Here is a 20,934-nt window from a genome sequence, read left to right as displayed (position 1 = left end):
GATTTTTAATTGATGAAATTTAATGTTTCAACATGTATTGAATCAAACAGGGATATCAAGTTTGTGGTCGAACGGTAGCCTACTATTTGATTTCTCTCCTTGTGCTGGATAGGATAGAATCACAGTGAAAAAGATTTGCTCAGCGCTGGAATGCACCTAAAACATGAAGGCCCGCGGGTTCGATGAAATATTCAACCTAGTGTTGAAATATCTCAGCATGAAGGTTCACTACGTTCCAAGTACCTGGAAGACAGCGAAAATCATACCTATCCGCAAACCCGGGAAGTACCCAATGCTAGCTTCAAGCTACAGACCGATTAGCCTCCTTTCAGCGCTGAGCAAATTGTTCGAGAAACTTATTCTCAATCGTTTGCTCAAGTTTGTCGAAGCAGTTCGGGTTCAGGAAGGGACACTCCACAAATCATCAGCTAGTACGGGTGATGAATAACACCCGAAGTAACAAGGCTGTATCCAAGTCCACAGCCATGGCATTGTTAGACGTTGAGAAAGCGTTTGACAATGTCTGGCAAAATGGGCTCGTATACATGCTTTGTAACTTCAACTTTCCTTTGTATCTGGTTAAAATCACCCGTAACTACCTTCAGCACAGGTCGTTCAGGGTTATGTTGAATGGCTGTCTTTCAAACACGTTCTCCATCCCAGCAGGTGTTCCGCAAGGACGTCTGTTGGGTGCTTTACAGCATCTACACTTCCGACATTCCTCCCCTCGGAGACGGTTGCGTGTTCTTCCTGTTCGCAGATGATACTGCAATAACCTTCAAGGATAGGATGCCTCGCGAAATAACAAACAAGCTCCAACGATGCCTTTATGCCTTTGCTGATTATGCCACCACGTGGAAAATCAAAATCAATGCCTCCAAAACACAAACAATCATGTTCCTCCATCGGCAATCACCCAAACTAAAACCGGCTCCCTCTTGTACTGTAATCATGGATGGCACAAGGGTTGAGTGGTCCGCCGAAGTAACTAGTATCTCGGGATGTTGTTCGACGAAAAGCTCCTATTCCGCTCACATGTGGAGAAAACCCTGGTCAAGTGTTCCGCCTTGGTTAGGTGTCTGTATTCGCTGGTTTGCCGCAGATCCCGCCTCTCAAGGGTGAACAAACTGGCTGTCTACATACAAATTATTGCACCTGCCATCCTCTACGCCACTCCGGTGTAGGAATCATGTGCACAGACTCACAGGAACAAAATCTAGGTCGCTCAGAACAGAATGCTTAGGATGATCCTTGATTGTCCCTTTGCCACAAGAATTTCCGACCTCCACCTAGAGGCGAACATTCCAAAATAAGATTTCAAAATTGATTATATTAAGACTTAGTAGGTTAGATGTATCTAGTAGTTATAGGTTAGTTGTAGTTGTAAATAGTAGTTATAAGTAGTCTCCATTTTCCAATTCAAAACAAAACAATCCCACCAAAGTGGTATACTCTAAAACAGGCCTAATAGGATCAGGAACTGTAAATAATAATTATAAATTCTAATGTACTAAAGTTGAAAAGACGCATCCGTGTCGCTTGATAATTCGTACATGTAAACCACACAAATACAAGAAATAAAGATCATTTAAAGTCAAAAAAGTTTCTGCTCATTTCCGCTTCGGACGGCGTGACACTGGGTCCTGCAGCAAGCAGGAGCAAGTCGGCGGTTAATGTGGTGCTAACATCTATGCGGATTTGGTATCGCTAGTTTACTAGCACTGTGCAAAAAAGTAGCTAGCATAATGTAAGCAGACCATCAACATCAACCAGCATGCACTAGTTGACTAGTGCACTAGCGCTAGCTAATCAGCACAGATGTAAACACCCCTAGAGGTGGATCACGGCGTAATCACCTTGACAACCAGCGATTGGGTCTAAGGAGACTTGGGTTTAACTATCCACTAGAATGGCAACAGGAAAAGACATGAACTTCGACGATCACTTTTTCCCATAAATAACACTTAACAAACTACAAGTAAGTAAACAAACTACACTTAAGTAAAATGAATTCGAATAATGTTTTACCTGCTTCTGCTCAGAGAGCCAAAACATTCAAATTTGAGAAAAAATTCGCTTCCGATGATGATATTCTATTTGTGATTTAAGAACAACTGACTATACAATAGTAGTAAAATTTACATTTATTTGCTGGTTTTTTTTTATGTTTCAAAATTTGGTTTTACATTTCAATTGGTTAGCCTTTGGATCTTCAACTTTTTTCTAGTCAATTATTTATTCTAATGTGATGATTGCGTTTAGCGCTAATTTACAGGATACCCTTTTAAGGGCTTGTTCTCGTTTGAATTTAAAAATTTGATTACCTACCTACTTGAGCACAGGAACCTACCTAACTACTTGAACTAGGTTGCCAAATCACGAATGATCTGGTGGTTTGGTCGCAGACAGGCGACTCTGAACCTTTTCAGCGTGGCCGTCATTCGCTCCTCGAGTGTTTGAAGACCAGGCCAGGTGGTGAATCTCAGTATTACGAGTTCGCGGTGGACTGTTAAGGATCATTCTGAGGATCTTGTTTTGGATCCTCTGAAGCTTTAAGTGGTGGCACTTAGCACAACTCTCCCAGATTGGCATACCATACTACATAGCCGGCAGAATAATCTGCTTGTGGACAGCAAGCTTGTTTTTGAAGGACAGGGTGGACTTTCTGTTTATCAGAGGGTAGAGCGACCTGATCAAGATGTTACACTTGGTGGATGTCTTGTCCACATGGGATCGGAATAGCAATTTGCTATCGAGGGTGAGACCAAGGTAGACTACTTCACTCGACCATTCAATGGAAGTGCTATCAAGATGGATCTTGACGTTAGCAGGTGGGACAAGCCGAGGTGAATGTGGAAACAGAATGGTTTGTGTTTTAGCTGCATTGATACAAATCTTCCAGCTCTTGAAATAGTCTGACAGAACATCCAGGCCTGATTGTAGTTTACTCGCCAGAGCACGGATCACTCGACCCTTATAGATGATGGAGGTGTCATCTGCGAACATTGACAGGATACCACCACCCGGCAGGGGAGGAACGTCTGACGTGAAAATGTTGAATAGAATAGGCTACTCTGATGGACCCCTGCATCAACGTTGAACGTATCAGACGGGGCATAGTTCAAGTAGACCTGGAATGATCTGCCCGACAAGTAGTTTTTGATGATCTTCACGAGGTAAATCGGAAAGTTGTAACGATGCAGTTTGTACACTAGGCCATCATGATGTTAGTAACTCTACTTAGTTGGTGGGTCGTTTAATGACCTTTTCTAAACCCGAATTGCTCCTTGAGTAAGATGTTATTTTCGTTGGAGAACTCTAGCAACCGGCTGAGTTTCAGCTTTTCGAATAGCATCGAGATGGAGGACAAGAGACTGATGGGGCGATAGCTTTTGGCACCGGTAGGATCATTACCAGGCTTGTGTATTGGAATTTCTTTGGCTTACATCCAGCATGCAGGGAAGTAGCCAAGCTCCAAACATTTGTTGGACATAACGGCAAGATGGTTGAAGAAGTCAATACTCAAGTTTTTCAACTCGAGGTTGACTACACCATCCATACCCACGGCCGTCATGTTTTTAGTGCCTCTAACAGCTGCTATCACCTCATCAGCCGGTATGCTACTATCAGAATCCACTGCTACTGGGGTGTCAGCGACTCTAGACATTGCCTCCAGTACGGCAGGCCCATGGGGGCTTACCATGGTTTTGTCAAGATTATGTGAAATCACAAAATGTTGGCGAAGAGCATTGGCCTTTTCAACGGGGGTTATGAGTGGGGATGGATCCGAGTTCTGGTCAACCGAGGAAAGCGGAGGGATCGGTCTCGACTTGTTTTTCAAAATTTGCTCTTCTTCCAAAATGACTTTGCACAATCTGGAAGATAGTAAATCTTGTTGGCAAATCGTTAGTTCTGAATTCCACCATCCTGGCGTGGATAACTTTAGTTAGCCTATTGACATTGGTCTTCAAGTGGGGCAGCCCAGAGCGCTGTAACTGTCTACGAATGGTTTGATTGGGCTGTCAACGTTCAGAGTATGACTCACCAGTCTGGATGCTGGTACGTGTTGCTCTCTGACACGGGATATCGCCTCTTCGATGGTTTGCAGACACCTATTGACTTCTTCGAACAACTCCGATTGGACGTCGTAGTCGATTGCTATGTCCACACAGCGCTGGTACTGCTGCCAGTTGACACGATGATAATTTCGCCGGGAAACTTGAAAACTATTGGCCGAGGAACCTACTTCGGCCACCACCGAGCTCAATTCCTGATAGGCGACAGGTTGAGAGATGTTATCGCCAATGTTGCTGATGAAGATTTCGATGGTGTATTTATTATTGCCATACATCAACAGGCTGGCTGTAGGCCAAATGATGTTAATAATACTAATTATAATAATAATAATAGTAAAATTACATGTCAAATAATCACAGAAAGAAAAACAAAGCAACATGGTCAGAGTGTAAAAAACATAAATGGAAATACACTAATTTTCTCTGTCAGTCACAGCGGCCTGCGAAAACAGATGAGAATCTTCGACGAAGCGCATCACGTGTGAGGTGAAAGTCGAATACAGATGCGACTCTGTTGAACACACGCTGTAGTCCACAAATCGCACCATATGCCCCGTAGTTCGTGCGACGCAGTGGCAGTCTCAGCATAAGGTTGTTACGGAGTGGTCGGGGTTGCACGTTTAGGTCAATTTGCCTCAGGATAGCCTCACAATCTATTCGTGTATTCTGGTGTCCCTTCTAATCCGGAGAAGTTCAAGGTTTATCAGTTGGCAGTGACTCTCGTAGCTGGGCAGCCGAAGCGGATCTCTCCAGGGCAGTCTACGAAGCGCAAAACGAAGAAAGCGACGTTGAACAGATTCGATTCTCTCGGCACCATTGTTGTAATTCGGATTCCAAACCGCAGAACAATACTCAAGCGTCGATCGTACGAGGGAGCAGTAAAGAGATTTTAAGCAGTAGATATCGGTGAAATTCTTAGCTATCCTGAAGATGAATCCTAAAGTCCTAGACGACTTATCGATGACATAAGAAATGTGTTGCCTGAATGTTAGCTGTGAATCCAACACCACACCCAAGTCTTTCACCTGATTCACGCGTTGGAGTGACGTTCCAAGCAGGTCATAGCTGAATACAATCGGTTGCTTTTTTCGTGAGAACGTTATGGCAGAGCACTTTGCTGGGTTCACTACCATTCGATTTAAAGTACACCAACTGGCGAAGACATTAAGCTGATGTTGAAGATTGTGGCAGTCAGCGATCGAGCAAATTCGTAAAAAATATTTTGAGGTCGTCTGCATATGATAATCGAGGTCCTTCGATAACCAGATTCACGTCGTTGAAGTAGAGAAGAAAAATCAACGGTCCCAGATGGCTTCCCTGCGGTATACCTGATGTGGCAAAGAAGCTAGCTGATTTGCAATCTACTATAGCAACCATAAGTTGGCGACCAGTAAGATACGAACGGAACCAACTCAAGAGATTACCGCTCACCCCAAGCCTGTCGAGTTTAGCAATCGCAATGTCATGATTCAGCTTATCGAATGCCGCGGATAGATCGGTATATATAACGTCCGTCTGTACCCATTTAGTCATACTATCGGTAATGTAGGATGTGAGGCATAGCAAATTGGTGGTTGTAGAGCGACCGCCAGTAAACCCGTGTTGACCAGCACTCAGATACTGCTTGCTGTGAGAGAGCAACGGTTCCATAATAACAAGCTCGAATAGTTTCGAAACAGCACTCTGTGACGTAATTTCACGATAGTTATCCACGGCTCGCTTTCTTCCCTTTTTGTGGACAGGAAACATGTGTGCAAATTTTCAGGAGGATGGAAATATACCACTGGAGAGGGACATACGGAATAGACGGTGAAGTGGAGTTAACAAGCAAGCAATATGTTTCTTCAAAAATCCGGACGGAACTCCATCGGGTCCAGGGTTGAAGGACGATTTGAGCTGCGTTGCAGCGTTAGAAATCATCTCAACGTGGACATCAATTGCACCCAGCGTTTGACCATTTAGTGGGATGTTCCTGGCTGCGAGGGAAACATGGTCGTCACTTAGTCTCTCATCAATGAACACACTGGCAAAATTGACAGAAAAAAGGCGGCAAATATCCTGCGGAGTGGAAGCGACTTCACTGTTCAATTCCATTGACGATGAGAGGCCAGATTCTCTGCGTTGCTCGTTCACGTAGGTCCAGAAGGATTTCGGGTGTAGTTTAAGGTTACGCTGAATACCTCGTTAAAATCGCAGAAAGCATCGACGACTGGCTCGCTGATACTCGTGATTAAGCCTCACGTAGTGAGTTTCAGAGGAAGCGTGCGATACTTCGTAAATCTTCTCAATGCTGCTCTCTTGGTCGACTTCAACCTACGCAGCTCAATCGTCTGCCAGGGAGGGTGAGAGTCTTTGCGGTGAATTCTTTTCGGGACGTGTCTGTCAATGACATATGCCAAGACATGAGAAAAAGTTTGCGCAGCGGCCTCAACGTCGTCATGATCGAGAATGTTCTCCCAGTCCATGTTTGACAACACATCTACAATGCTTCGATGGTCGGCCTTTCGAAAGTCATAAGAAACCGCAGCAGGAAGACTATCGAAATCACGAACGAGATTGTCCTCAACAGTGACAATCAGAGGAGGGTGGTGCGGAACAAGCTTAACTAGTGGACAAGGTGCTGTGGAAATGAACGGAGCATTGTCATGAGTGCTCACGAAGCAGAGGTTCAAACTACGGTTGTTCTCGTTGACTACGTGGTTAATTTGAGCAAGCGTTGCTACGCTATAGTTATCAAGAAGGTCGATAGCTCCTGCATGAAATACAGAACGTTCTGGATCTGGATAGAGGAAGCCGTTATGGGATGGTCTCCACGAAACGCCTGCTAAGTTAAAGTCCCCAAATGGCCACTCCCCCTCCCTCGGAGCTGGTGCGATCAAGCTTTATGATCCGAAAATCGGGCAGGAAGACGTTCAGCTCGGGCTTCAAGTAAGTCTCGGTGATTACGGCTATGTCGATGTACCGTTCGTTGAGAAAGTCAACAAACTCGATGTTTTTGCTCCAATTAACAATCTTGATGGCTTCATGGTCCATACTTAGTGACAAGGGACAGGGCAGCATTTAGCCGTTTAAATTAAGTCTTGCAGGCACGCATAATGATGATGACCTCGGCCACGAGCGTCACAAGTTCCTCCGAGGTGAACGGAGAATCGTCGACAGGCTCACTTCAGACAGCACCAGCGTATGATAAACCAGAAGCGGTTGAGGAACCTGGAATTGGCTGGGCCGCAGCAGCAACGAGACGATGCTGAACTGTCCGAATGTTGGGAACCATTTGAATACTCACAGGTTGTTGAGCGGAAGCTGGGCTAGGTTCGGAACATGTCGACGGGACTGGAGAGCTGGGGACAGGACTTCCATGAGTGCAGGAGGTGACCCGGTTGATTGTTGATTGTAGCCTTCCGACGGATATTCATGAACTCAAATCGCTTGAGATATCTGCGATTGAAGGCTTGGTGGTTTCCACCGCAGTTGACACACGTTGGCTCGATGTCATCATCTTGCTCACAGGACGCAGCTGAGTGAGTTCCAGCACACTTGTCGCAGTTTGTCTTCATATGGCAGTTTTTGGTGCCATGACCGTAGGAAAGCTAGTTCATATACTGCGTAACATCACAATGTTAAGGTTTGTAATGCTCCCAATTGATAATGACCTGAAACAGGTCCCGGATTTTTGGATCTCAGAGCCGCAGGTCACGGAAGCTGGTGTTGTGGTTGGAACGCCGTTTCGTCGGGTACACCACCTAAGGCTTGAGCCGAAACCGCTCCAACTCGGATTTCACCGCAGCCGCCTCGAACGACGGTAAACCACCTTCAGTAGCTTGCTCGATGGCAGATCATGCGTGAAGAAGTCCACGTTGTTGTCCTTCAGGAAACATTCCATTTGTTTGTACTCCTCCAGACTGGAGCACATGATTTCGGTACTGATGCTGCAAAGCTTAAAGCGAGGCAGCAGCTTGTGTTTTGTCAGTTCGGCACCCAGCTTGGCAACATCCTTCACCGGCGTCAAAAGCGGGGGAATCCGTTCGCTTCTAGCAATGGGAACGGCGTCACCACCGCCATTTTCTTCGGGGAATACCGCATACTGTTGTACAGGCATCGAAAGCAGGCTTGCTTCCACTCACTTGCTATAAACAAATTATTTTCGGAATTTTTGAATCATTAGATGTTATAGTGATATTTTGTACTTGTTATATAGAAGAAGAGGTTGAAAAGCAACTGTTTGTCACACAAAAGCTGTCAAATTTGCTTTCAGCTAGTCACAATAAGCGATTTTACGAAACGCGAGCGCTCGCTCTGAATGAACCCTCACGAATCATGAAATCGCTGATTATGACACTATGAAAGCGAAATTGACAGGTTTCATGTATCAAACACATACTTTTTAAACTCTTCTTTTAACTTATAAGTACAAAATATCATAATAACATCTAATGATTTTATAATCCGACAAACATTCTTTTATAGCAAGTGAGTGGAAGCAACCCTGAATTCGAAAGCTTAAGCAAATATGCGAGAAGCAATAAGCTTGAAATGCGTAGAAGATGAAAGAAGAAGTGCTGCCTAAGCGTCCACTAAACTCAATTTAAAACCAAACATACGTCGAAACAGTATCATGCATACATTTAGAGTCCATCAACGGAATAATCAGAATATCTAGGTGTGAAGATCAGTTTAAACCAATGGACTGAATGTAAACGATAACTGAACGTCTGCAATTGCCATTCCAAACAATGTTTCAATAATATTATTTTATTATCGAACACTTCCCACAGTGTCATCATTCATTTATTTATTGCTCTCCAAAATCACTGCCACCAATAATATGAAAACATAACGTTAAGCTACGTTACTTTACATTTGTATCATTTCCAAGACCTAAACCTTTCCGTAACGCATCAATGAGATAGCTACCGGATTCTTATCAGTTTATTCCGAGAGTAGATAAGACCTACCGACCGGTAGCGGCTATCGATTTCGCCATCCATCGACTTAGGAAATGTTCAGTTACTGTTTGACAACGAACTGCGGTAGTAACTTCCGAAATGTTGCTGTATGCATTTTACTTTATCGCGATTGCAATCGGTAAGTTGGATATGCTAATCTCATTCCACGAATCCACGTGATACAGATTTTTTTTTTCTTTTAGCAACCATCTACTCGCAACCTTTTAATGGTACGGTTGCACAGAACGGAACGATCACAAATGTAACTCACATTACCCACATCACCCATGTGCACACCGTTGTCCCTCCTCAAAAAGAACCGGCGTTTGATAAAACCAATTTGACGGTTCCCATGCCCTTCGATTCTGGGAATAATCTACCACCGCTTGCAATGGTTCCCATGCCATTCGATTCTGGGAATACTCTACCACCGCTTGCAACGGTTCCAACTCAGCTCCCGGCTAGGAACTACACGAACGCCACGATGCCAATACCCTTCAACCCCCGCAATGATCTACCACCACTTGCGTCCACTCAAACATCGATCATTTCCGGCATTCCACTGTACAAAAATCCACACTATGATTCCTCTGGAAAGCCACTGTGGTTTCCACGAATCATTGGAGGAACTCCAGCAACCCTAGGTGAATTTTCGTCCAAAGTGTCGCTGCAGACAACACAGAATTCGGCTCACTTTTGTGGAGGAACTCTACTCAGCATGAAGCATGTTCTGACTGCAGCTCACTGTGTCAGCGATATTCAAGGAATCCCGATGAGCGTTACCAGGGTATGACTGAAAACCCAGCATTTAACTGAAAATTCATCACCCTTCTTTACAGATTCAAGCCATGGCCGATGATTTGAACGTGCTCCCGAAGATGGGAAGTCCCACTCGTCAAGTTCGTCAAGCAAAGTCACTATCCATCCATGACAAATACAACCCATCGACCCTGGCCAACGATATCGCTCTCGTAAAGCTAGTCAGTGAATTCATGAAAACTAATTCCCTATATCCGTCGAAGCGTGTCTCCAGTACACCATCAGCCGGTCAACTGTGTGCTCTTGCTGGTTGGGGTGTAACCGCTGAAAATGCACAAAACATCAGTCCTTCGCTGCTGCGTGTGAATTTGGAGGTGGTTTCCTTCGAGCACTGCAACGTGGCCTTCCAGGGTATGTTGGTCAAGGGGATGATGTGCGCCAGTGCTCCGGGGCGTGATGCTTGCCAGGGTGATTCCGGTGGTGCCTTGATCTGTCAGAACCGGGTTGCTGGAGTGGTTAGTTTCGGTTCCGGATGTGCCCATCCCAATCATCCTGGAGTTTACATGGACATAGCGCATTATGAAAAGTGGATTGGAAAAGCGCTGAATGGAGCTGAGAGGGGGGTGCAAGCGAATATGTTGACACTGTTGGTTGCCTTGGTAGCTGTGGCAAAACTTGTGTTCCATTGAGAAATGCCATTCGCCAAAATGTAGAAAAACGCGCTGTTTGATATAGATTTTAGTTCAAAATGATAATTGAAAAGCTGATAAGATAAGTTTCGTTATCAACCTACAGTGTTACGCGTGGATGTTGTAATTGATATAAATCAGTGGCAATCGTTATAATTTGTTTAACAAAACCTCTTTAGATAAATAATAAGAACTGTTATTCTCGAATAAATTATTTTGGCTTAAAGTAAACCATTCATTTGAATAGAGGCGAAGCAGCCTTCCGCTGAAAATCTATCTAATTAAAATACAAATAAACCATTCTTTTGATAACACCAAACTTAGCGGCGCCGGTAGTGTAATGGTAAGCGTGATGACCTCTCACCCCAGCAGGCCTGGGTTCAATCCCAGTCGGCACCGCTGGGATTCTCTGAGGCATAAACTCTCCGATCACGTCTTCCTTCACGCGTCTTACCTTCACGCATGATTACCTTCGGAAGGGAAGTAAAGCCGCTGGTCCCCGGTCCATGAGTTCATGGGTTAATATGTAGGGTTCAGATGTGGGAGCTGCCTCCTTGGCGTCGGTAGCATTGGTGCTCAGCACGGAAAACAAGATCAAGAAAAAAATCCCAAAAATTTTGGACGTAAAATCACAGATTTGTTTATTTATTTGTTTATTTGTTATGGTTGCATCAACAGACTAGAAATAGTCCCAATGATGTGTTGTAAAAAAAAGTACAGATTATACAGACGACATACATATACTACAGTTACTACCGTTAAAAACGAAAATAACTAGGAAAGCATTGTCAAGTTATTAAAAATTTATAAGTCTTAAATTTTACACTTAGCTGTTGAGCATCAAGCGCCTTTGGTCAGTAAAAAAGGCAGAGAATCTTCGGCGAAGCATATTCCGTGTCAAGTGGAAATCGAACATCGACGCTACTTGGTTGAACACTCGCTGCAAGCCGTAAATAGCGCTCCCTATGCTATAATTAGTTCGAAGAAGTGGAAGTCTCAGCATAAGACTGTTGCGTAGTGATCGAGGTTGAACATTAATGTTCACTTGTTGCAGAATTGCTTCACAGTCGATTCTTCCTTGCAGATGACGGTAAGTCTCTTCGGATACCTAAGGGCTCGACATCGATCAATTGGCAGCGATTCTCGTAGCTTGGAAGACGAAGTGGGTATCTCCAAGGCAGCTTACGGAGCGCGAAGCGAAGAAAACGTCGTTGATTGCATAACAGTACATAGGTATTTCTACATTTGAACAGTTAAGTTTATCAAGGATTCAACTGAAACACTTACCTTCTACATTGATATATGTGTTCAAGCCTGCGATATTTTGGACTGAAAATTTTTCAACATCCGTACAAAAAATAACGGTTCGTATGAGAACATAAAACAGAGGTCTCAAATAGTCTAGTCAGCTAATGCAGGGTATTGTCTAGCCGAAAACAATGAGTAGGATACCCTGCCGGGTCAAGAAAATTTTTTGGTTTGAAAAAGTTTCCCAGGGCATTAAGTATAATTGCGGTTGCCACACAATTTAAAATAATGCCTTAGTTGGCATAGAAAGCTCTTAATTAATCAACCGTGGAAGTGTTACAAAGAACAGGAAGTTGAGAGCAGGCACAAGCTAATGTGAAGCGTCAAAAGCGAGGAATAAGAAGATCAACATATACTTAGTTTGCATTCAGCTGTCGAAGCAGCAGCAGTTATTCTTCACGGTGTCGATCGTGCTATCGGCAGATGTTTACTTATATGCAGCTCGGTCAGTACTTTTGTTGTCACCGTTAGCAGCAAAAATGTCGACAGTAATGGTCGAAATAAAGTACTCATTTTGTTTTGAATATCCCAATGGAAGTGAGAAGCCCACCATGGGCGAGATTGCAAATTTCGTGAAATCACTGGACGCGAATCTTGTTGACATAGACCGAATGATAACCGAGCCAAATTGCAACAGGGCAGCTGTCCAGGCGGAACGCTACGGGGGGGGGGGGGGTGGCCACGTAGAATTCGTACGAGTGTACGATGTACCACCGGAGGTGCCAGATAATGATCTAACGTTGGTGCAGAGGAAATATGGGAGAGTGAAGCGTGTAATTCGGGAGAAATTCCTTGCGGAGTTGTGCCTCGACATATTATCAAATGCGTGGGGTGTATTCATTGGCACGTGAAAAAGGAGATTCCTCCGTCGCTGTTTTCCTCAATCGGAGACCTCGGTGGCGCTATGACGAACCCTGAAAGCATCGAAAATCTCACAATAAACGCAGCTGCGTCAGCAACCACCCCGAAAACCAGGAACGAAGAAACGAAGAAGGCAGTCAAGGCCCGGAGAAAATCCCTTCGACGAGTCAAACGGCATCCCATCGATGATCTGGATAGGGAAAACGCGCTCTGTACCTATCGAGAACGGCACAGCCAGTGTCGCCAATTGGTCCGAGATGCCAAACAATCCAGTTGGATGGACTTCCTCGAAAGCATAAATGCCTCACAGTCTTCGGCGGAGCTTTGGGGGAAGGACAACGTCCTCGGTGGCAAACGCCGTACGGCCACACTGCATATACAGGTAGATGGCGCTGCAGTCTCCGACCCCGCAATCATTGCGGATAAGCTTGGCGACTACTTCGCTAAACTCTCTGCGATTTTCAACTACGACCTTCCTCGGCTAACAAACCCATCGACTTCGTCCGTAAGCAGTTTTCGAGTTTTTTCCGGACACGAACAACCTGTGGATCAACCACGATTTCACCTGACAGGAGCTTCAGTTCGCGCTTAGTAGAAGCAACGCTGCTCAAGAACCTGCCTACTCCGGGTTAAGTAAAAATTCTGGAACTCTTCATCCAGATTTGGCAGACAGACTCGTATCCAGAGCATTGGAGGGAGAGCTTGGTTGTCCCCATCCCAAAGCAAACAAATCGACACGGGACGTGGCAAAGTTCCGACCCATTGCGCTCTCCTGCTGCATGGCAAAGGTGTTTGAGCGGATAGTCAACCAACGCCTGAAGCAGTTTCTCGAGTCTGGCCGCCTTCCAGACCATCGCCAACACGCATTCCGGTAAGGCTACGTATTTTGCGACGCAAGGAGAGCTCCTCAAGGATGCCAAAGATAACGGTTTCCATACGGAGTTTGTTTCCTGACTCGCAAATCCTCCCGAGTCTCGGTAGGTAATACCAAATCCCGCACTTTCTGCGAGGAAACTGGAGTTCCCCAAGGTTCAGTAATCGCTGGTAGCCATGAACAGTGTCTTCGAGCGGTTACCAGCGAACATCTACATTTTCGTATATGCAGACGACGTGCTAATCGTAGCCACAGGTCAAACTCCGGGACGAACAAGGATTTCCGCCGTAGCCAGATGGGACGCTTCGAAAGATTTTAGCAGTCTTTTGGAAAGAGCGCTAGGTGCCACGTTTGTCAGTACCGACATCGGGTCTGCGGACCTTCCATAAAGATCGGTAATCAAGCCATCCCATTGAATATAACTGTGAAACTGCTGGGGGTTGTCATTGACCGGTCGCCTTTTTAGACCAGCACCTTCAAGGGGTCAAGGCCAGTTGTCGCAGCAGGATCAACCTCATCCGCACAATCTCCCGTACCCACCGGTCCAACAACAGAGAAGTACGTTTCCGTGTTGACCGGGTCATCGTAGACAGCCAGCTGATGTATGGACTGGAGCTGACCTGCATCGCTACCGCAAAGGCAATACAAATACTCGCTCCGGTGTACAATAGCTACACGTGCATCATCTCTGGTCTCCTACCCTCACGCCAGCCGATGCCAGCTGTGTCGAAGCTGACACTCTCCCTTTCTGGTACCGCATCTACGCAGCCATTACCAACAAAACCGCTGCATTTTCAGCAAATACCGCCGAAAACGACAGAATCTGCCTCCTCAGAGAGGGGGGCAGATTTCTCCGTACAATCACCAACACAGAGCTCCCCCCAGTGGCCAAGATTCACTAGTACGGAGATAAGAGTTGGCAATCTCATGCACCAAACATCGACAGCCGGATAAAGGAGAAGTTCAGAGCCGGGGACAATTCCGTAGCCCTTAGGAGATCGTTAGCAGAGCTGAGCGGATTGTCCGAACTACATGCATCGTTACACGGACGAGTCAAAATTGAGAGCTGGAGTCGGAATGGGAATCGCTGGTGAGAGTAGAAGTCTGCCAAAACAATGTTCGGTGTTCTCTGCAGAAGCAGCGGCTGTTCTTCATGCTGTCACGGTTCCTGCGGCTTCGGCAACATTGAAAGCTTAAGGTGCAACATTTTATCATGAAAATTACTCCTTCTTCGTCATCGTCTTCATATTATTTATTTTTTATCATGACTTTTTTAACGTGTCTGTAAAATACATCGCCAGCGTGCATGTCCAAAACATCCATGATCTAAAGAAATCAATGGGTGTGTCGATATTGAACTAGTTAAAATTGACGGGCAGACGTCGATGTGAAGTCGCCAACTAGAGATATCAATGGAAAAGCAGCTTGACATGCGTTACACCTGTCATTTGACAGATTGAAATGGCGAACTTCGCTGGTGAACGATATAGTTAATTGCGTAGTGCTATGATAGTTAATTGACAGTTTAGAGTGAAATTGTACTGTGTGCGGCAGAAGAATTATTTCTCCGTGAGCCCCGCAAAGATTTTCTATCTGGATAAGTAGGACCTAACAAACAATATGAGTTGATCAAAAGCTGAAAAAGCTATTTTTTAGCTGAAGAAGCTTGTTTTTGTCTGAATAAGCTCTTATTCAACATTCAATGTTTGTTGAGGAGAGCAGTTGTCACTGCAGCTGGTTTTAGTTTAAATTACTTTTTACTTTCGCCGTGGCGAGCTATTGGCATCCTTCAGTGAATTGTGGCATTGTACATTTGTTTGTTCGTTTGACTGGTTCTGTTGGGGCAGGCCTGGCCTCACCTGAATCTGTACCTTCCGTGTGTAGCAGAAACTGTGTTGGGAACACCAAAAAACAGTCTTGTTCCAAGGAGAAGAACGTGAACCAGAAATCTTCGAGGAACGGGTGATATGTCACATAACTGGCACGTATTCAATGCATGCAATTAACCTTCTAATAAAAATTCACTTTTTTAAATTTACTATTGCACCCTGACTACATGCGATCTTCTTTATTTTCATGCAAGTCTATCCTTGTCGGGTCGATGGCTGACAGTACATACAACTAACAAATGAATCTAAACTATATCAGGCGATGCCCAGCATCCGATCAACCGATCTATCGGACATTTGAATCCGTCCAAGGTTTCAGCCAATACACAGCATTTACCCCGACGTCCAATTTGCAGTGAAAACTTAAATTTCACGAAATTCAAAAGTTCCATGCGAAGAGCATGGAAATCGGAAGTAGTTATCACAATAGGGGGAATCTTTTCCTTTTTGGCATTAAGCCGATAAAGTTTACTAGATTTTTTCTGGATGATGGATCATTCTCATCATCCGTGAGCAAATCAAATTGATTACTCAGAAGGGGGATCAAGAGATTGCCCTTTTCCTATGCGCTTAGACAGCCATGGCAGCAGTAATTTTTTAACCAAATCGACTTCCAAGCAGATTAGAATCTGAAGGATCGAAGAGGAATTTTTCAAATTGATATCCAAGAAGGATTACCGCGGGTAGGGTCCAAACAAAGATCGAAGAGTAATAAGAGTCAATCATGGTTGAAAATTTGCTGGTTTATTGAGCACTGATAATAGCTGTTTAAATTTATTGTAGCTTTAGGTAGTAGTAACACTTTCTTCAGCAAAACAGATCCGAACGGCAAGAGAGCACGATGCGGACATCACGAAATGGTTGCTTTCCAAAGTCGACGACCAGCGGCGCCGGTGGTGTAGTGGTAAGCGTGATTACCTCTCACCCCAGCAGGCCTGGGTTCAATCCCAGTCGACGCCGCCGGGATTGTCTGAGGCGTAACATCTCTGATCACGCTTTCCTTCGGAAGAGAAGTAAAGCCGTTGGTCCCCGGTTCATGAGTTGATGGGTCGATAGGTAGTGTCCAGGTGTGGGAGCTGCCTCCCTGGCGCATTGGTGCTCAGCAGGAAATCAAGGAAAAAAAAAGTCGACGAGGCATCGATCGAAAGAACTGCTGATGAAGAACAATTAGGAGGAATACACAATGGTTGCTGCCGAGTAAACAGACGATAGCGTGACACAGCTTCTGCTGTGTATTTAAACATGTTCTACAAGTTTTTTGAAGACCACTTTTTTTTGTTCAATAATGTATTTGATAAGGCTCAACCGAATTAACTTTACAGAGTCGAGGATTCTTGGTCACTATACAATACATCGAAAAACTATAGTCAAAAGGTACAACACAATAAAAACTTTATCTTCCGCTATCCAAAAAGCCTCCTCCATCAGAACTGGAGCCGCTTCCAGTGGTTTCATTGTATGGCTATTACGCCATCGTACGGCAAAGCGCTTTCATTGCAGCAATGGACGCAAAACGTGGTCAACACTCACACACTCATCACGAAACGGTTGCTTTCCAAAGTCGACGACCCATCGACCGAAAGAACTGCTGATGAAGAACAATGAGGAGGACCACACAATGGTTGCTGCCGAGTTAACAGATATACGTGTGACACACATCAAGAGTGGCCTGCTTCTGTCGACAGTCGAGTGAACACTGTGAAGACCATTTTCACGAGAAATTTGAAACATTAGATTTAGAATTAATAAACTTTATTTTTCAAGGACACCCTAACTAATTTCAGAAAAAAGTACTCTAATATGAGAACGTTGAGAGATAGAAAAATGTTGCTTTCACAAAGTTGCTTCAAATCAACTAAGATACAGGTTAGGTGAGCAACATGTGTCTTTACTATCATATATAAAAATGTTAGTTTTTGGATATCAATTATTTTGAGAGTCAACCTAATGTTTACAGCCACCAAAAGAAGGGACTTTTAAAGCATAAAAACTTCAGCAAAGATACCAAACGTCAACATATTACAGCAATGGCTCTAGGACTAATATTCCGGCTAAATTCCCATTCTGGAACACTGCATTATAGGCATCTGCAAGACATATTAACCCCAACTCATATGCAATGTGGTGAATCCAATAAAGCCTACATGTCTTTTTGTTTCAGTATACCGAGCCCATCAAGAATTAAATGCGTCTGGAGCTGGTACCATTATTCACCAAAATTCGACAGTTCTTACAGTAATTTATTTCTTTTCATCGACATATCTGTACAACATTAAACGTAAAGTAATTCCACCAGTTCCAACATAAAGTATTTTTAGGTTGATATTTGATAATTTGCTCTAGGCACTCCTGTGCCCGTTCAGCTCTATCGCACTAGCATAATGATTAATGACGCAAACAAAATGGCAACCATCGACAGGTTGAACATGGAGGATCCCCTAAAAAGATTCAAGCTGTTAGTGACCCAAACGGAAAACACTTTCCAACCATGCATATTACCTGCCAATTCCCGGCATTGGAGTGGGACCGGGAGGTGGGTTATCGGAACGGGTGAACTGTTGCTGAATCCATTGATCGTAGTAGCGAACCTGTGTGAAAACCGTGGCCGTAGCATTTGCGGCGCATCCGAAACCAAACGATGCTATACCCGCCAGCCGTCCGTCACAATATAATCCTCCGCCACGATTCGGTACGCACAGCGCTTGAGCCGTGGTGGCTGTCGTAGCGCAAATCATCGGATCACGGATCATTCCATTGAACATGACGTTGCAAGCTGCTCTTCCGTAGATTGTAACGGGTAGCTGCTGTAGAGCTATGCTGGGAACACCTTGTATCCAGTTCCATCCAGCTACTTGACACACGCTATTTTCCGGGATTATTCGGAGCGCCAACTCTGCTGGAGCAATGTGCGGTTGAGCAACAACCGGGAATTGTAATTGAGTTAGAGTTCGTATAACGGCAATGTCATTTTCAAAGGTAAATGGATTGTAATGAGGATGAACGAAGATACGGTCGATTAGCACGGTTGGTGTGGTTGCGTCAATGGTGATAACTCCAGCTCGGATGCTTAACTGATTGGCGGCAATTAAATTATTCTGAGCATCTAGGACGCAACTTCCTGACGTTAGAATGTGATTGTTGCTGAGAATGGTTCCTCCGCAGAATGCCGATGGTCCGATATTAATGCCAACGTGAGAGGGAAAGTTTCCAATGACTGCGGGGGTACCACCCACTAGGAAAGGATTGACATCCACCGATGTTACCGTTTGAAATAACAAGGCTGTAATAAAGAAGAAATCGAGATCAATTCCAGTTTAAAGAAAAACTACCTCCTAGTTTACCTGCGATAACCCACGTGATTCTTGCGTTCCCCATAGCTATGGAACTTATACTTGACGTGGTTGGTTCAACACTAACCGTGCCATATCTTGATTTACTTCAGACAGTGGACAAGCGCACCACCGTCACCAGTTTATCGGTATCTTGGTTAGATTATATATGATCAAAGAAAAATGTTTATCAACTCCCCTGAGAGGGGAATGTCAGGCAAGTCCGGTTACGGTTCTTGAAAGTTCTTGTGTAGCATTTGGTGACCAATAGCGCTTTGCTTGGATGAGTAACTGGAAAATTTCATCATGTTTTGATGTGCGCAATGCACAAATCTGGGCTACTGAAAAGTATAACCTCCTTGATAATAAGTGCACAAGCTATGACGTTCGCATTGTGGGGTAGAAATGTGAATCGTTCAGGAAATTCGGTCCAATCAAACATGTTTGGACAATTATGAAACATATCTTGTCAACATGATTGACTGCTACTGTTTCCCCGATAAGATAACTTCACTACATCTAACATCATTGATGATGATAGAGTTGACAAAATAAGTACTCTATAGTAGCAATTGAGCGAGTGAATGGACGAGATGGCTTCCACCTTGATCTGCTTCATAATTGTTGTCTTAGTGGTTCAACGGACCTATGGTGCCAGACTTCCGGATCCATTGCTAGTCGGAGGAACTGCTTCATCCTGGGGTAGTTTCCCTTCAGCGGCCTTCATTAGGACACCATTCTTAAGCTACTGTGGAGCGGCAGTTATCCACCCTGAATTCGTGATTACCTTAGCTCAATGTGTTTTCAATACAACCACTCAGCCAGAACACTATGAAGTCATTGCCGGGGATTTGAATATTTTTCCGGAGTCCTTCCAGAGGCAAGCAAGGAATGTGCTTGAAGTTATCATTCACCAAAACTACACGGAATACAACCTAAAGAATGACATTGCTCTGCTGCGTGTAGATCGTTCATTCACTCTACCTTCCAATACGGTTGAGTTGACTGTTCGGAGAACTCAAATTGTCCCTAACGGTGCGGTGTGTGAACTTCCCGGATGGGGTATCATAAGCACGGTATGCAATTATATCCAATAGTTTTAACTTTGATCATAAATCATCTTTTCTAAATTCATCCCACAGACTTCGGTTGGTAAGATAGAATCCAGTCAAAAATACTTGAGTCTAGAGATTCTCGATCGTGATATGTGCAACGAGGCCAACAACCACGCGAGCCACGTGCGAGAAAATATGCTATGCGCAGGAAATTTGTTCCAGAGTACGAATGCAGTCTGCAGTGGAAATTTCGGTTCTCCTCTGTACTGCGAGGGACAGTTAACCGGAATGCTGTCGTTTGGGGTGAACTGCGGCTTGCCGAATGATCCACCGGTTTTCACCCAGGTTCGGTACTTCAATCGCTGGATCGATGAGCAGATTCAAAGCCGAATGAAGCAATGAGGTGACAACGGAAGATTAGATAGGATTTCGTAAGATCAAGGAAAGATATGATCCCAGACTATTGAAAGAGTTTGATCAATTATCTGTATCTAATAGTTTTAAAGAATTCGAGTATCTTTATAATAGATGATCTTTTCACAGTTTCACCATTATGCTTAAATACAATAAAATAAACCGCTCTAGATACACTACATGCATTATTACCGTTACCCAGAGTCCTCAGTCTCACTCACTCAAGTATCGTAAGCACCTCTGGTGCAAAGGACCAACGTGAAAGACTTCCATCCTAGGCGGCTGCTGGCTTAACCTTGGTAAAATTCCTATCATCTTGCTTGATCTACTTGTTGAAACTCCACCACACTAAGCTCCTGCGACTGCATCTGCTACGATATCCTAGGTAATTCAACTCTGAACGCTTTTTAAAATTCAAATTACATTGGAACTTATTGTATAATTGACTTGGAGTTCTGGTCAAAACGCTACTGGAGTTCTTTCCATAGCTCCATAGGAATTTATCTCTGAAATACTTCCCCAGGGGTATTCAAAGCTTGTCCGAATTTGTGTAAATTAATAAATAGGATAATTAGTTTGCAACTTGGAGGCAAATTAGTTCAAGAACAGATTGCCAAATGTGATGTGATATGATTATAAGTCACCACCTGTGCAGGACTTGCCAATGCAAGCTGATCAAATTATTGTTGACAAATAAAATATCAAAATTAAACTAAATATTTTCGAAACCCAGG

At 44.2% G+C, this 20,934-nt stretch overlaps 3 protein-coding genes across 3 annotated transcripts; 2 read left to right on the top strand and 1 right to left on the bottom strand.

Moving 5' to 3' along the window:
* The first annotated feature begins 9,094 nt into the window (after nucleotides 1–9,094).
* LOC135710837 (trypsin alpha-like) lies at nucleotides 9,095–10,493 on the top strand. The gene is made up of 3 exons (XM_065233535.1): nucleotides 9,095–9,161; nucleotides 9,226–9,809; nucleotides 9,862–10,493. Exons 1-3 carry the CDS (start codon nucleotides 9,122–9,124, stop codon nucleotides 10,468–10,470), a joined length of 1,233 nt encoding a protein of 410 aa, XP_065089607.1. The 5' UTR covers nucleotides 9,095–9,121; the 3' UTR covers nucleotides 10,471–10,493.
* A 7,235-nt stretch (nucleotides 10,494–17,728) lies between these two features.
* LOC135710836 (trypsin-like) lies at nucleotides 17,729–18,792 on the bottom strand. Its single transcript, XM_065233534.1, has 3 exons — nucleotides 18,744–18,792; nucleotides 17,902–18,682; nucleotides 17,729–17,840 (listed from the first exon to the last, which is right to left on the bottom strand). The coding sequence occupies exons 1-3, from the start codon at nucleotides 18,775–18,777 to the stop codon at nucleotides 17,768–17,770; spliced, it is 888 nt and encodes a 295-aa protein (XP_065089606.1). The 5' UTR covers nucleotides 18,778–18,792; the 3' UTR covers nucleotides 17,729–17,767.
* A 531-nt stretch (nucleotides 18,793–19,323) lies between these two features.
* On the top strand, nucleotides 19,324–20,188 carry LOC135710849 (trypsin-2-like). Its single transcript, XM_065233548.1, has 2 exons — nucleotides 19,324–19,807; nucleotides 19,874–20,188. The coding sequence occupies exons 1-2, from the start codon at nucleotides 19,325–19,327 to the stop codon at nucleotides 20,186–20,188; spliced, it is 798 nt and encodes a 265-aa protein (XP_065089620.1). The 5' UTR covers nucleotide 19,324.
* The last annotated feature ends 746 nt before the right edge of the window (nucleotides 20,189–20,934 follow it).

The sequence above is a fragment of the Ochlerotatus camptorhynchus genome, unplaced genomic scaffold (genome assembly GCF_037179485.1).
Source record: "Ochlerotatus camptorhynchus isolate MF236.1 unplaced genomic scaffold, CSIRO-AGI_Acam_v1.1 ptg000404l, whole genome shotgun sequence".
In the NCBI taxonomy this organism is placed as follows: domain Eukaryota; kingdom Metazoa; phylum Arthropoda; class Insecta; order Diptera; family Culicidae; genus Ochlerotatus; species Ochlerotatus camptorhynchus.
This window is presented reverse-complemented; position numbering and strand designations above follow the sequence as displayed.